Source organism: Periophthalmus magnuspinnatus, chromosome 22 (assembly GCF_009829125.3).
Source record: "Periophthalmus magnuspinnatus isolate fPerMag1 chromosome 22, fPerMag1.2.pri, whole genome shotgun sequence".
NCBI classification, from domain to species: domain Eukaryota; kingdom Metazoa; phylum Chordata; class Actinopteri; order Gobiiformes; family Gobiidae; genus Periophthalmus; species Periophthalmus magnuspinnatus.
Genome location: NC_047147.1, coordinates 20,101,426 through 20,115,591, shown reverse-complemented (window position 1 = coordinate 20,115,591; position 14,166 = coordinate 20,101,426). Strand labels below are relative to the sequence as shown.

General features: G+C 40.1%; 1 protein-coding gene across 2 annotated transcripts in view; it reads right to left on the bottom strand.

Moving 5' to 3' along the window:
• Positions 1–14,166, bottom strand: part of stxbp6 (syntaxin binding protein 6 (amisyn)) — a 104,658-nt gene continuing 90,492 nt past the window's right edge. For both annotated transcript variants that reach the window (XM_033988698.2, XM_055230991.1), the window contains 2 exons: positions 7,352–7,509; positions 1–4,524 (listed from right to left, as the gene is read on the bottom strand). In XM_033988698.2, the coding sequence (XP_033844589.1) occupies positions 4,501–4,524; positions 7,352–7,509 (182 nt within the window). In that variant the 3' untranslated portion in view covers positions 1–4,500. The remainder of the gene's footprint in view (positions 4,525–7,351; positions 7,510–14,166) is intronic.

Genomic DNA, 14,166 nt, shown 5'->3' with positions numbered 1-14,166 from the left:
TTTTGTAACAGATTTTATTAAAACAAAAACATCCAAAGTGTTAGAGAAATAAACGCACGCTTTGATTACACTGTGAAATCAACACATCAGTGCATTTTAACATTTTGTGAATTAAAAAAGTGAATTTCAAAATATAAAATAATTTTCACATCTCCGTGGACATCTACATTGTGAGAAATAAAGCCATTGGTGCTGCTATGTGAGTCTATAGCCCAGTATATACCATTACCATTTTAATTCAAATTATACAAAAAGCACAAAACTCAGTACTTTCAAAAATATTAATACAGCCAGGTGGATTTTATGAAACCTCCCCTTTAAACAGGACACAGTTACTTTACGTACACAGAAAAAGCACCGTTTCTCAAGCTGTGGGTCGCACGCTCACGTTGGAAAGTCTGTATTGGGCTGTTTTTGATTTAATGTGATAATAACCAGCAAGAGGAATTTTTGTTATAGCCCAATGAAGTTTATTAGGTCTTCCGAAAAGATCATTTTTTGAGACCAAACGTACACAGAAACGAGCATTGTTTTTGTGTCTGTAAAGATGTTCCACCAGATTATTTTTCCAGACCAAGGTTTAGTTCGTTTGCTTTGATGTATCAGCTGATTTTAACAGGTTTTGGCAGTTTTCCTACTGGTGGAGGCAATACCACAGCGCCATCTGCAGTCTGACTTCTTCAGTGCATGAGAGTGAAGTCCTTGTCCTGCCTCCCCCGGTAGAAAGACAGTGCCAAACCCCGTTTTAATCAGCTGAACACCACAACATCACGTGACCACTGTAAGGATGACCGCTAGTGAGCAGTCAAAAACAGTCAAAAACGATTAGATATGAAAAACTAAACCTTGGTCTGAAATCTAATCTATTAAAATAAATTAACAGAAGACCACAGGAACCTCATTGGACTATGTTCCACCAGGATGACCGCAAGCAGAATCAGTTCAGCTTTACCTTAGGACAAATCTCATATTCACGGACCTGAACTACAAATCGATTCACCAAATGAATGAACGCTGGATGTAAAATAAATGTAACTACTTTTTAAAATGGTTAATTAATAGTTTCTGCATTCATTACTTATTCAAGTTATAATTACATATATTACATATGCATTTGCAAAGATGTACAAAAATGTGGTTGTGCAACTGCATGTCTCCTGCTGAAATGACATTTTAAGACCATTATACCTTTTAATTTACCCTGTCAAGGGCCACATAAAATGATGTGGAGGGCCATATTTAGCCTGTGGGCCTTGAGTTTGACACATGTGATATATAGTCTATGGTTATGAGCCAGATTCATGTACAGTAATTAGATAATATAACACTTTGCCATCTGTGTTTACCCCTTCAAATGATCAAAATGCAAATAAAAAGAAATCTAGCAGCAAATTTTAACAAATATAATGAAACGTGACACTGGATTTAGAACACAGAAGGCCCGAACCACAGCTTGAGAAACGCTGCTGCTAAAGTACTATTAGAAACATCCATTAGCTTTGTACAGAGCAGAAGCTGGTTCATTCATAAGAGTTAAAAAGCTTATCCCCAGAACTGTTCTTCAAGTAGACAAATATGTTGGCCTAAGTATTCCATAAACATTTGGTAGGTTTGATAAATGCACAATGAGACACAGCGTAAGAGCAGTTTTCATTGGAGAAGTGTGGGACTACACCAGCAGGGGGCAGTGTAGGTCAGAGAAACAGAGCTCAATGAGAGATAGTAATGTTTGGGTTTCTGGGCAATAGGTATGAAGCAAATCTTGTTTTCCAAAAGTAGAACTATACAATTTTACTTATGTATTTAACCCCCACACAAAAACAGGTCGGTACCACTTCGCAATAGTCTTGAATTGTTCTTAGTTAACTATGCTGCACTTCCTGGTTGGAAATGGGCAGCAGATATGACATACGTAGATGCAATTTCATAACCGTTTCCAATAGCAACCATAATCTTGAGAAGTTGTGTCCAGTTAAAGACCTGTCGCTGTTGTTTTCCTGACTCTCGCAATGCATTGTGGTCTACATTGAGCGGCCCAGTGACCACCGAAGCCCACTACTTTTCATCGTGCATTGTGGGAAGTTTTGAGTACACCATTTTTACACTCTTTGGTCCTTCAGACACCACTAAAAATCTAGTCCTAAGCAGGAAATAGTGTGGAAAATTCAGACACAGCCAAACTCTATATATCATAATAATTGTCAATCTGTAAAAAAAAATGTAAATTGGCCCCTGGAACTCAGCGCTACTTCCTGTATTTTTTAAACTTTTCTCTTCAATTTTTTTCCACAAACTGCCATTGAACCGATCCAAAACTTTAATAAATATTCCGCACAAGTACAATCCCATCAAACCAAGTCATAAACTGAAAAACACAAAAACCTGTATATGCACTTGACCCACTTTTGGCAACGTAGTCCGACCCAAACCGACCCGTTCCACACCAGCAAATGTAAACTGCTCTTAAGGACTGTTCCGTTTGCTTATCGTCTGAGATGGTAACACTGTATGGAAGCCTTCATATGGAAGCCTTTATATTCATAAACATCATATAGGAAATATTTAAAGGTTGTGTCCAGTGGAGTTATTATTACATTAATGCAATCATGATACTGGAATGTCATTAAGCACAGGGCCGTTTCTCGCTGGGGGGGGCCCTATGCAAAATACTGTTGGGGGGGACTGTATACGCCAAAAGAAATGGATATATACCTCAGAAATAAATATCAGATTGCTTAAATTCAAAAATGCATAAAAGGTAGTACATTATATTGTTAAAACTGGAAAAATAATAAATAAATAATCACGATAATGACTGTTTTCTCCTTAAAGCCACAGTGTGTACATTTTTTGCCAAAAATAGATCGATAAATAATAGACTTGTTTCTATTGCACTGAAAAACTAGCTGAAACTGTGAGTGGGCTTGCATCTCCACAAACCTGACTCTTATATGGCCTGGAGGAGGGTCTCTTCCTGCTTGTTTCCATGGAAATGTTCCTTTGGCTAGAAACGTATACAGTGGTCCCTCGTTTATCGTGGGGGTTACGTTCTCAAAATAACCCGTAATAGGCGAAATCCACGAAGTATCAGCTTTATTTTTTACAATTATTATACATGTTTTGTGGCTGTAAAACCCCCTCACCGCACACTTAATACACTTTTCTCAGACAGCGAAACAGCGAGGCCGCGGAAGGTGAACCATGATACAGCGAGGGACAACTGTATCTCCATAGAGAATGTTCTATGGTTTTAACTTTCTATTCCATGGAATCATACAGGTAAAAAGTTACATACTGTACCTTTAATTTCCAGTTTTTCAAAATGTGTTGTTTTCATTTTTTAAAGGCAGTTTTTATTTATCGTTGTATTTTACTTCCCATGTCCTAATTGAGACTTGTTTTGGTCTTAGTTTAGTATATTAATTTATTCTATTGATCATTGATAAAAGCAGAACTGAAGGTATTCAATTGTTTTTCTCTTTCTTTTTTTTTTTTTATTAGCTAGAGAGTATAATAAAATCTGAAAAATAACAAAAAAATATGTTTATCAAATACCACTTTTTTTCCTCATATTGGGCAGCTCTAGAGGTCATCTTATTGTTAAAAGCGTAGATACCGCTGCTACTCGGAGCTATGACACACATAAATGAATGCTGAAGCCACGCCCCATATTAAAGTATATAAAATGTTTAGGATTTTTATATTTATGTAATTTATCTGGTCTCCTCAACAGCCACATGTAAAAGAGGAGGTCCAGTAGTCACTAGATGTTTACCCGATGCACACAATTTCAGACATCCGGTTAGCTGTTAGCTCAGATGCCAGTTTCAGGCTAATTCAATCACAAAAATAAAACATCAAAACGTTTACACGCTCAACACTGACTTTAAACGAGCCTCTGACCTCATGTAAATGTGGTCAGTGCGTCGATGCCATCTGACGCCCTTTGGATTATTCATAATTTGAGATTTTTGCGGGCTAATGCTAACGGCTACAGATTAAAATACAGAGAACTGGCCCCGGTGTTCCAAAATCTTCCTGCACCAGCCGAGTTGCTAAGTGGATACTAGTATTAGCATCCAACGCCGTGTCTGCTAATAATATGTCTTTAATTAAAAGTCAAATTGAAAAAGTAACGTCATTGTTGCTTAAATGTGCTTAAAAACTCCATTCTGGGGCCCCCTAGTGGACAGTCCCCCTCAGTATGTCCACATAGCAAGAAACGGCCCGATGAGGCATTATAAATATTAATACACACAAATACACCAGGTCAGTATGTTTTGGTGCTACCACACCGTCTCCATGGTGATGGCCTGTACCTTGTTGCCACGTGCACGCTCGCAGTAGTGACATTAGGGTACGTGCGCTGACTTGTTGCTTTCTCGTCCCTTTGGCTCAGTGTGGATGGAGTTAATACCATACAATTTTAACAAATGCTGATTCTATTGAAATCTCTACAAAAGGAAGAGGAAATCCGTCTGTACATCCGGTGGCAGTGGTCTAACACTTGTGCTTCATGGCCAGCTGCAAAACAAAGAGAGAAGAGAGCGTCAGGAATTGGACCAGTAAATAAAATCAAATAACGAGAACGATAATTTTACCCCATGATCAGATCAGATGTGTCAGTTAAAGGGCCTGTATGTGTCTTGCCCCAATACTGTATAAGCAGCTCTTGAGGTCAAAATAAATCCATTGTGTGCTGTCTGCATCTAATTACACACCATTTTATTGTCCAAGAATCAGGAAGTGTGCAGTTAGCATGCTAGCGGTTGTCAGCATTACCGTTAAGTGCTTATAAACTCATCGCAGTGAATAATTAGGATGCTCCAAATGCATTAGTAAGTGAGGAATAAGTTTGGGCCGCTGCAATTTAATAAATACATAATAAATAAATATTGCAGTAGCTGTGTACCTTGGGCTACACACTTACCAAAGGAAAAGAAATAATAGAAAACTGAATGGGAAAATGAAAGACATGATACGGATATAAAAATGCAAATATATGCTAATGCAAATGTTGGATTGTAATGTTCCACAGAGGCACATTTAATCGGAGGGCCCAAACCCCAGCCACATGTCAGAATATGGGATTATTAATAAGAATGAATGAAGGAAGGAATAAATGGATGAATAAATGAATAATCTTACAAACCTACAATTGTAAACTTTACAGGTAAATTGTAAAGTTTACAGTTGTTTGGTTTGACAAATAAAATGATATGCGAACACCTTTATTTTTTTTTAAATGAATGAATGTTTAAACTGTCAATAGAAGGATTGTTTTTCAAATTCTTTCTTCTTTTCTTCACAAATTGCCACTTAAATGAACTGTGGGTAGTCTTACACACTTACAGTAAAAGAGAGAGAGTCCTTGTAGGTTTAAACCTGCTATCTTGATCTGCGTCATCAGAGGTACAGTATAATACTCCCTACAACAGAAGCTTAGCCAGACTGGACTGTACTGGACTGGAATGTACAATAAGTGTCTTGTGGGTCCATGTCTCCGGGTGCTAGGTCGTTTCAATGAGACTTCTCCTGTGTTGGAACTCCAGCCTCGTGCCTCTTCTCTTCTGTCAGGCCACTACAGTTCATTCTACTTCAGTACCACAGGCTAAAGTTCTAAAGCTGGAGAAGTGTATTGACCATCAGTGTGGGACCCAGGACCCGGAGATATGAACCCTCAAGACATTGTGATAGTGTTGTCCATTCCAGTTCAGAGCAGTCCAGTCTGGCTATGCGTCTCTTGTAGGGAGTATTATATCTCTGATGATACAGGTCAAGATAACAGGAAAATGCTATTTCTCTAACAACCAAAAGACAAAATCACAAAAAATAAATAAATGAGACATCATATCCAGTGTTTTTGTAATGAAGAATCAATCAGCATTACAATATTGACCAGTAAAAGCAGAGTTATAATTGATCTGAACATGTTTAGCTCGTATATGGGGACACAGACAGGTCAAGTTTATGAAATTTTAAATCCAAATCTCACATACAGTAAAACTATGATCAATATTTACCACCAATACTATCCCAGCAAACAAAATAATAAGTTACAAAACATAAAACCTGTCTGGACATGAATGGACTACGCTATTATTCTCAAGGTGACACCGCTAGCTAGCCCGCTACTCGCTTCCATGTTAATTCAGTTAGGTCCTCCTCCAGTGCAGCTCTTTGGCACATGCAGAGTACCTTGAGATAATGTTAAACAAATGACACCACTTTGAATTTCCAGTATATTAGACTTTCTCTTCGCTCCGTCATCCATCTCTTCTTCCTCCTCGAAGTCGGTGCTTTTTTGGCTGATGGCTTTTGTCTTTCTTTTTACTCTTTGCTGCGGGGGAGCTCATTTGAGAACAGCTGGAGAGCCCGGTCCGCTCCTACGCTCCCTCCCGCTGGTCGGGCAATTACTAATACGCAAATCCGTGCGCATTCAAATAGGCTAATAAAGAGATAATGGGTTATACCAGCGCCGTGTCGTCAGATCACAGCGAGGTAGACAGGGGAACTTCTATCAGATTGTGCAGTGATGAAGTGCAGTGTGGGAGGCCGCGGCAGAGTGGTTAGCGGTCGTGATTCTAAATGAAAAGCTTGTTGTTCTGAGATTGATGGAGCTTTACCATAGCTTCTCTTAAAGGACATGCATTTTCCCAAGATTGTTACGTCACAGGTAAAATTCCAGTGCAGTTTCGATGTGAAATTAGTCAAGTTGATTAGCATGCCAGCATACTTAAAGAGGGGTTATTACACTTTCATGGGGTATAAATTGAGCAATTAACATTTTGATTACGATGTTACCTTTCATTGTTTTGAGCATGCATCCTGCTAATGAAGCTACTATACATTGCATCAGGTTTGTGAAGTTGTAGTGTATCGTTTTGTATCATGCTTTTGTATATTTATGGAAATTACCGTGTGGGAGCATGGGTGACATAGGCTTGTGCGCTGAGTAGTGGACAGGATCACACTTCTAACTGTAAGGAGGGTTCGAATAGGGCCAAAGAAAGATCACAAGATTACTTAAACATGCATGGATGACATATAAAACCTCTTCAGGGATGTTTTTTTTTGTTTTTTAATACCCCTCCACCCCTTTAAAACAATATAAAAATGCCTTTCAATATTGATTTCCTGAACATAAACCATACAGACTTTTAATAATTGCCATGTAACACCAAAAAGTGTCCAATTTCTTCTTCCAATGTCTGAATACTGCAAACCACATGCTTTTACTGACAGAGGATCGGCTGTGGACCATTAAAAAGACCCAAACTGATCAGTGACCAGTAGAAATGACTTAATCTTAACCTGACTGAGCGCACACTGTCCTTTCCCTTTTTCTTACCTTGTGTGCGGTGACTGCAAACTGCTCAGCACTGTTCATCATGTCTGCGGTCTTGTCCTCCGCTCGTCCTAGCCGCTCTCCTCTCTCGTTCAGGGCCTGGCTGGCCTTCTGCACTGCACTGGTCACACTGTCTGCTGCAGAGTGGAGGATGCTGTTACCTGTGCCGGAGGAGAGGAGAGAGTGAAACACACAAAATAGAGGAGATTATGATAAAGGTATGATCAAATGTACTTATTTATAGTGAGGTCAATGAATTGCACTATTGTTTCCTTTCCAAAAAAATCTGTGGAGCCTGTAAGGGGGTGCTCACACTACCCCAATACAGTACAGTATGTTTGTCCAAAGTGAGTGCAAACGACCGGCAAGCTTCAGACTATGGCACAGAGGAGGGACCAAAGCACAGGTCGATGGACTGTGGACACTGACTGAAGTTTTGAAGCCTCGTGTCCTGCCGCCCTCACTGCTCCACACTGTCGTTTAATCTATAAACTCAGAGGAGCATATCGCAGCAGGACTCATATCTGCCTATTAGAGATATTTCATTCTGCTGGACTTCTTTACTAAAGCATTAGCCATAGAACCCTCCACAATGGTGTTTGAGTGAGGCATGGTTCAAACAGCCTAATGTGAGTGCGCCCAAAGAATGCTTTTCCTTTTCTCCTCTGGAATCCTTTGCAGCCCAGAAAGCATTTTCCCCATAGACCACAATGTAAACACAAACTGCTAGTGTTCAGCTGACAGGCACCTACAGCTTTCACAAAGGTCAGACTATGCAGCATTTTTTGTCCATTTCTTTTTCTCAGTCCAAAATGCTCCAGTGGTCTAAAAAAAAACAGCTTTTTAATCTTAACTTTAGCTCGTCCTGCTCTGCTCTACCCACTCTCTCTCTGCTTGGTCCTGTGGTCCCTGTGCTCTCGTGGGGAAGGAGCACCATTTCGTGTGGTCGGTGGGCTGTTCCACATTGGGACTCAGCAGCAAAACTGGCGTCATGTGCCTCTGAGCTCCCCCACTGACTCAAACTGCACCATGTTTGAAGACCAGGGCTTAGAAACTCCACATGCATGGGCAGATTTTTATAGAAAAGCTTTATGACAACAGCTTTTAAGATATTTCTAAGACATTGTTTTAAGTCCTAACACAAGTATCAACACTGAGGTGCCCGAAGTAGCTTACAATGCCATAACAATTCATTCTATAATGACTTTTAATGTACCAGACCCAGCCATAATGTAATGGGGAGGTCAAACAGGGATTGTTCTGCTTATTTCCAAGTACTTCTATCCAGAGGGAGCAGGATCCAATTTCAGCCCCTGTACCTGCAGCATAACACAATAACTCTGAAGTCTCACAGCCCTGCACGCCTGAAGGGACAAACTGCATTAAGCCCTGACAAGCTTTGTGCTATAGCAATATATGAAATCCTATGGTTAAGTTGAGTGGCACAGAGTGGGACAGGTACAGTGCGTCTGGGTGTGCGACGGGCCCGGAGCAGATGGGGAGGCCAGCTGGTGTGGCTCCCAAAAAAAACAAGCAGAGGAGCGGGGAAAGTCAAAGCCGTTTATGGGGAGTGGAGAGTAACCCACACCTACGAAAACTAACACGAAACACATGCTAGCTCACTGATGATAACACAGCAGTAGGCTAACATCTGGCGTTCCATGTAAAAGGAGTGGCAATGTAATATAAAGTGAAGGATGGGTATGCGTATTGAGAGATGTTATGTTTATGGGATAGGTGGGTTCGCAGACCACCGCAATCGAGTTTAAATGCAAAATGTAAGCGGTTTGGAGAGCTCAAATTAAACAAAGTTAAGTGGTAATAAGCTCGCACAGTACGTTCTGTATTTGCCCACTCACCAAAGGATCACGGAGTCGGTAATGCAGAGTAACTTGTATGTGTATATAAGGATACATAAACATTCATTCCTTTTGCGACTGGCCGTAGGTTCAATTTTATCCAAAAAATACAGAGATTGTGATCGAAAGTCGGACATTCATGATTAAATTGACAGAATCCACCGTCTTTATTAAAAAGTACGCCCACAGACATGCATTTGCCAGAAGAAAAATATTAAAATAAAAGAGCCATGAAACAACCCAATACAGAGCTGTGTCAGTACTAGTAAAACAGATGAAAGTGTGTTTATTTGTGCCACAATGTACAAGAACAGTATCATAAAAAGTATTGCAAGTAAACAAGATAAATAAACACATATGAAACTATAGAGTCGGAATACGTTTCAATGGATACCAACTCTTAGATACCATTTTAAAAGAACAGTATGTAGCCTGCACTCTTACAGTTTAAAAAAAAAGATATTACAAACACTGACTTGCCAGAGCCTGAACCTGCAGATAGATTGAGTTTTAACCATAGACTGTATAAAGAAGTGGACTGAGTGAGTGTGACCCATAGCGTACAGCTCCAGTCAAATGAAGCTCATCGAGGCTAACAGTTATAGCGGTGAATTTGGAGCCTGAGTGCCATATCTGGAATTCTAACCACTTCCGAGTATCATAGCAACCAAAGAGCCAATCCAGAGCCAGGCGGGAAGGTAATGCCCATTCCCACTTCCCACCGTTGGTTTCGCTGAGAGAGGGCGCTTAGCAACACTGTCAATCAAATCTGTTGCTAATGGTAGTGGGAGCGGCGTCAGGGAAAGAAGGCGTCCGATATTAGTTCATCTATTAATATTTATATCTTGACTAACGGACACAAGAGGTTAATGCGAACATTTTAAGACCAAAATGACAGCAGTAACAGAGAGAGGGGCGATGATTTTTCAATGGAAAGTGAACTGGAGCCAGGGCCTATGGAGCTGGAAGTGCGCCCCTGATCACTTCCTATTTGGAACGCAGCGGCTAGCGTGTTAGCTATGTCTATTTGCATATACAGTCTATGGATTTCAGCATTGCTCTCTGATTCTGGTTTCTGATTGGATAAAGGTCTTGAGAACCAAAACACCAAAAATATAACTTTTTTTTTACTAATTAAGAATAAATCAACATTACAATTGTTATTCGTAAAAGCTACATTTGATTAAATGTCTTACCTTGTATCTAAGGACACAGATAGGTCATGTTTACAAATTACAAATGGTTTCTTTTTGTTTAACATTAAGCTAATTTTGCGTTCTATGAGTCGTGACCATTCAATCTACAATCCCACTTTAAAATAAAAATAAAATGTATTCTCAGAAATCTTACAAGAAAATATGTGAGCAAATAAAGTAGGGATTCCTCACTATCATCACTCTAGTCCAACATTCTCTGCCCATCCGTTTAAGATTATCAGCCCAAAAACATGGCATTTGTAATTTTCTTTGACATAGAGCAGCTCTTCCAACGCAGTACACACCTCTTCATATACAGACAGACAGACGTCCACCGTAGCCCTGTGGGAACCAGGGGAACAGGCTCCTATCTAACCCCGCTGTAGCACTCCTCCACACAGCCTGCACACTCAGACACCGCCCCTTTGTCTGAACTGGGTCTCCTGTCATCTCTAAGCCACAACGAATGAGGCAAATACGGCAAAGACAATACTGCAGAAGGATTACGGTTATGACACAGAACTATATTTGGGAGTATGGCGCCATTCTGTGCAGTGAGTGGGAGCCGATACAAATAAGCTGACTGTGTGGTGTGTTGGACTTAAAGTGGAACTAAACCTTCTTTTGCCATTAAACCCTGTAGGTGTAAATAGTATTGTGTAGTGTTCCCAGTCCTTTTTGGCGATTTTACTGGGACATTGTAGAAAGAATACCATGAGAAGCACTGCATGAGTACATGTGTAGTACTCCGATCCGAATGTTGGCGGTTCGAATCCCGATCTCGACATAAATATCACGAGTTAGTAGCGAGTCTAGCTCCCACAGATGAATGCTGTCGTTGTGTCCATGGGCAAAACACTTAACCCACCTCATCCCCAGTGTCTCCGTACGCCATTTTATAGTTCAAATTTGTTAACAGGGCTTGTTTTTAACTTGAAAATATGTACCGTATTATGTACCGGACTAAAAAAAGCCTAACAATGAAGAAAAAAAACATATAAGTCGTACTGGACTAAGTCATAAGTCACATTTTTTGGGGGAATTTATTTTACTTAATCTGAGACCAAGAACAGACATTTTATTTTTAAAGGCAAGTTATACAGTAATAACAATAAAAGAGAGAACAACAGGCTGAAAAGCAGCACAACCGACCTCAAACTAGACTTATGATAAACTAAACACACATCACCTTTATGGTCTTATAAATGAAGGGGAAATAAATAAGGAGAAATCAAATATGGAATGTATAAAAGAAAATGAGTCAAGTAAATTTTCTTACAGGTATTACACACATTAACACACCAGCGCCGTCTATTGGTCAAACAAGTGAACTGTAACATGTTTAATCAACCGTCATGTAACATATTTATTCAACTACATGAAGTATAGAAAATGAACTGAATACATGTCTGGTATGTTAACGTAAGATATTAAGAGTTAATCAGAAAACTAAAGCATAAAAAAACAAACTAACAAGTTTACTCTGGATCTCAATCCAAACCACTAAATCCATTGAACTCTTCATCCTCGGGGTCGCTTCTGAACAACTCCACCAACCCCGGAAGAAGATGGCCCTGATACTAGTACACAAACCTAGAGTGTCCTCGTCAATGTGACAATAAAGAAGATGTGAAATTAAATATTTTAATAATTTCACATATAAGTCGCATCTGAGTATAAGTCGCATCCCCGGGCAAACTATGGAAAAAATTAGACTTATAGTCCGGAAAATACGGTAAATAGTTGTCTGTAGAGTAAAATCTGAAAAATGTGTTTTGAAAATCAGACAACAAAAAAACAATGCGCTATAGAAAAGTTAAAAAGCATTTATGGACCTCGACAGTGACCACCGACATGGGCATCGGACTGGAGGGGTAAAGGGCACTGTTTACCCAGAGCCCAGTGCAGGGAGGGGCCCCTCACAAAGTCTGTACTATGCATTTTTATAAGACAATATATAGTAGATGATTTTTACCTAGGGCCCAGAATTTGGAGCTACACCCCTGATCACCCACACTCGGGTCCGGAAGTAAATTTCTCATTCATTTTTCTCAAAGACATTCTGAAAAAATGTATATTAAAAGTTTGAAAGCTTGCTCGGGGATAATCAGATACATGGTAACTAATAAGCACAAAACTATACTTGTGCTCATTAGTTACGTGCTTTCTGGACTTAAAACCACTGCATTATGGACATTATTATATGGACATAAGTGTGTTTACTAAGAACGCTTGGATAAATGGTCAGGTGCCCTCTGCTGGTGACAATACAAAATGAACCGTATTGAAAGGACAAATTAGCAGCACGGCTATTATCGACATGTTTTCATGATTTAAGAGTTGAAATCAAGCTAACAACATAATACAAATACAGTTGATGAAGCTTACTGGCATAACTAGGTGAATATTTGCAATCTACTCCTCACCGCAGCAGTAGAACCATCAACCTCCTCAGCCTCTCCACCCAGCAGTGTCTATCACTTTGTTGAAACTGAATGGAAGCAATTAAATTATAACTTGACATAATTTTGGCAGCACAGTAGCTAAGTGGCTGCTTTAAGTTTCGCTTCACAACGACAGGGTTTAAGGTTCGACTCCCAGGTCTTTCTGTGTGGAGTTTGCATGTTCTCCGTGTGTCTGAGTGGACTTCCTTTGAACAGGCCATCAACCCAAACCATGCACAAAAGGTCAAATCTTCCAGCTAAGGCAGTCCTGACCAAGACTAGCTCAAGATCTGGAGATGGGTCCCCAGGTGTGGCATGGGAAGGATGGGTCAAATATCCCTAATTCCATCTTTCCCCCAAAAAATCTCCACATATGAACATACTTCCTGTTACATTCACTAAACAGACAAAGCTCACATTTTCAATCCTTCCGTATCAGTTTGCCAGGGGCCAGTGGAAGAGGAAACAGCTGGGGCCCAGGACACTGATGCGGGCCCCTGATCCACATGTTATGGAGAGGATTGGGAACATAAGCAGGAGTCAGAGAGATCACAGAGCAGGTTAGCCCCGCCCCGCTCGGTCTCACACACCCTCCACTCAAACACATGGGAACGATAAAACAGCTTAACTTCAGAGCGAGTTCCTCAAAAACAACACACCTTCAAGGGTCTGTGGATGGGAAAGGGGAGGCGTATTACAGTTGTATTGTGTAACTTTTGAAGGGAAGGGGTCAATACACCTACACATTGCCAAACTTCACACCCTTGTCAAAGCCTTGTCCCGTCAGATCTCGAAAGCGAAGCAGGGCCGGGTCTGGTTAGTACTTGGATGGGATACCGCTGGGAATGCCAGGTACCACAAAGGGGCAAAAAACGTGTTGTGTCCTTAGGCAAGACACTTCACCACATTGCCTAGTATGAATGTGGTGTGTGCGTGAGTGTTGGTGGTGGTCAGAACTGACAATGGCGCAGGTTGGCAGCTTCATCTTTGTCAGTCTGCCCCAGGACAGCTGTGGCTACAACAGTAACTTAACTTAATAACTTGTGGAGTGACTGAATAATGCGTAAAATTGTAAAGCGACTGGAAAAAACCTATACAAGATGAATCCATTATTATTTATAATTATTCATTGAGTAATCGTGACTTGTCGCTTATAAAAAGTAATTGTATTTTGATCATCGGAATCGTTTTCTGAATTATAAAGCACCTACAAAAAAACGTTCATAACAAGACAGTGGCATTATAAAAAAAAAAAAAAACTTTCTGATAATCGATAATACGTTCATTTTATAAGTATTTGGCTTTATTTGGCTGATAAT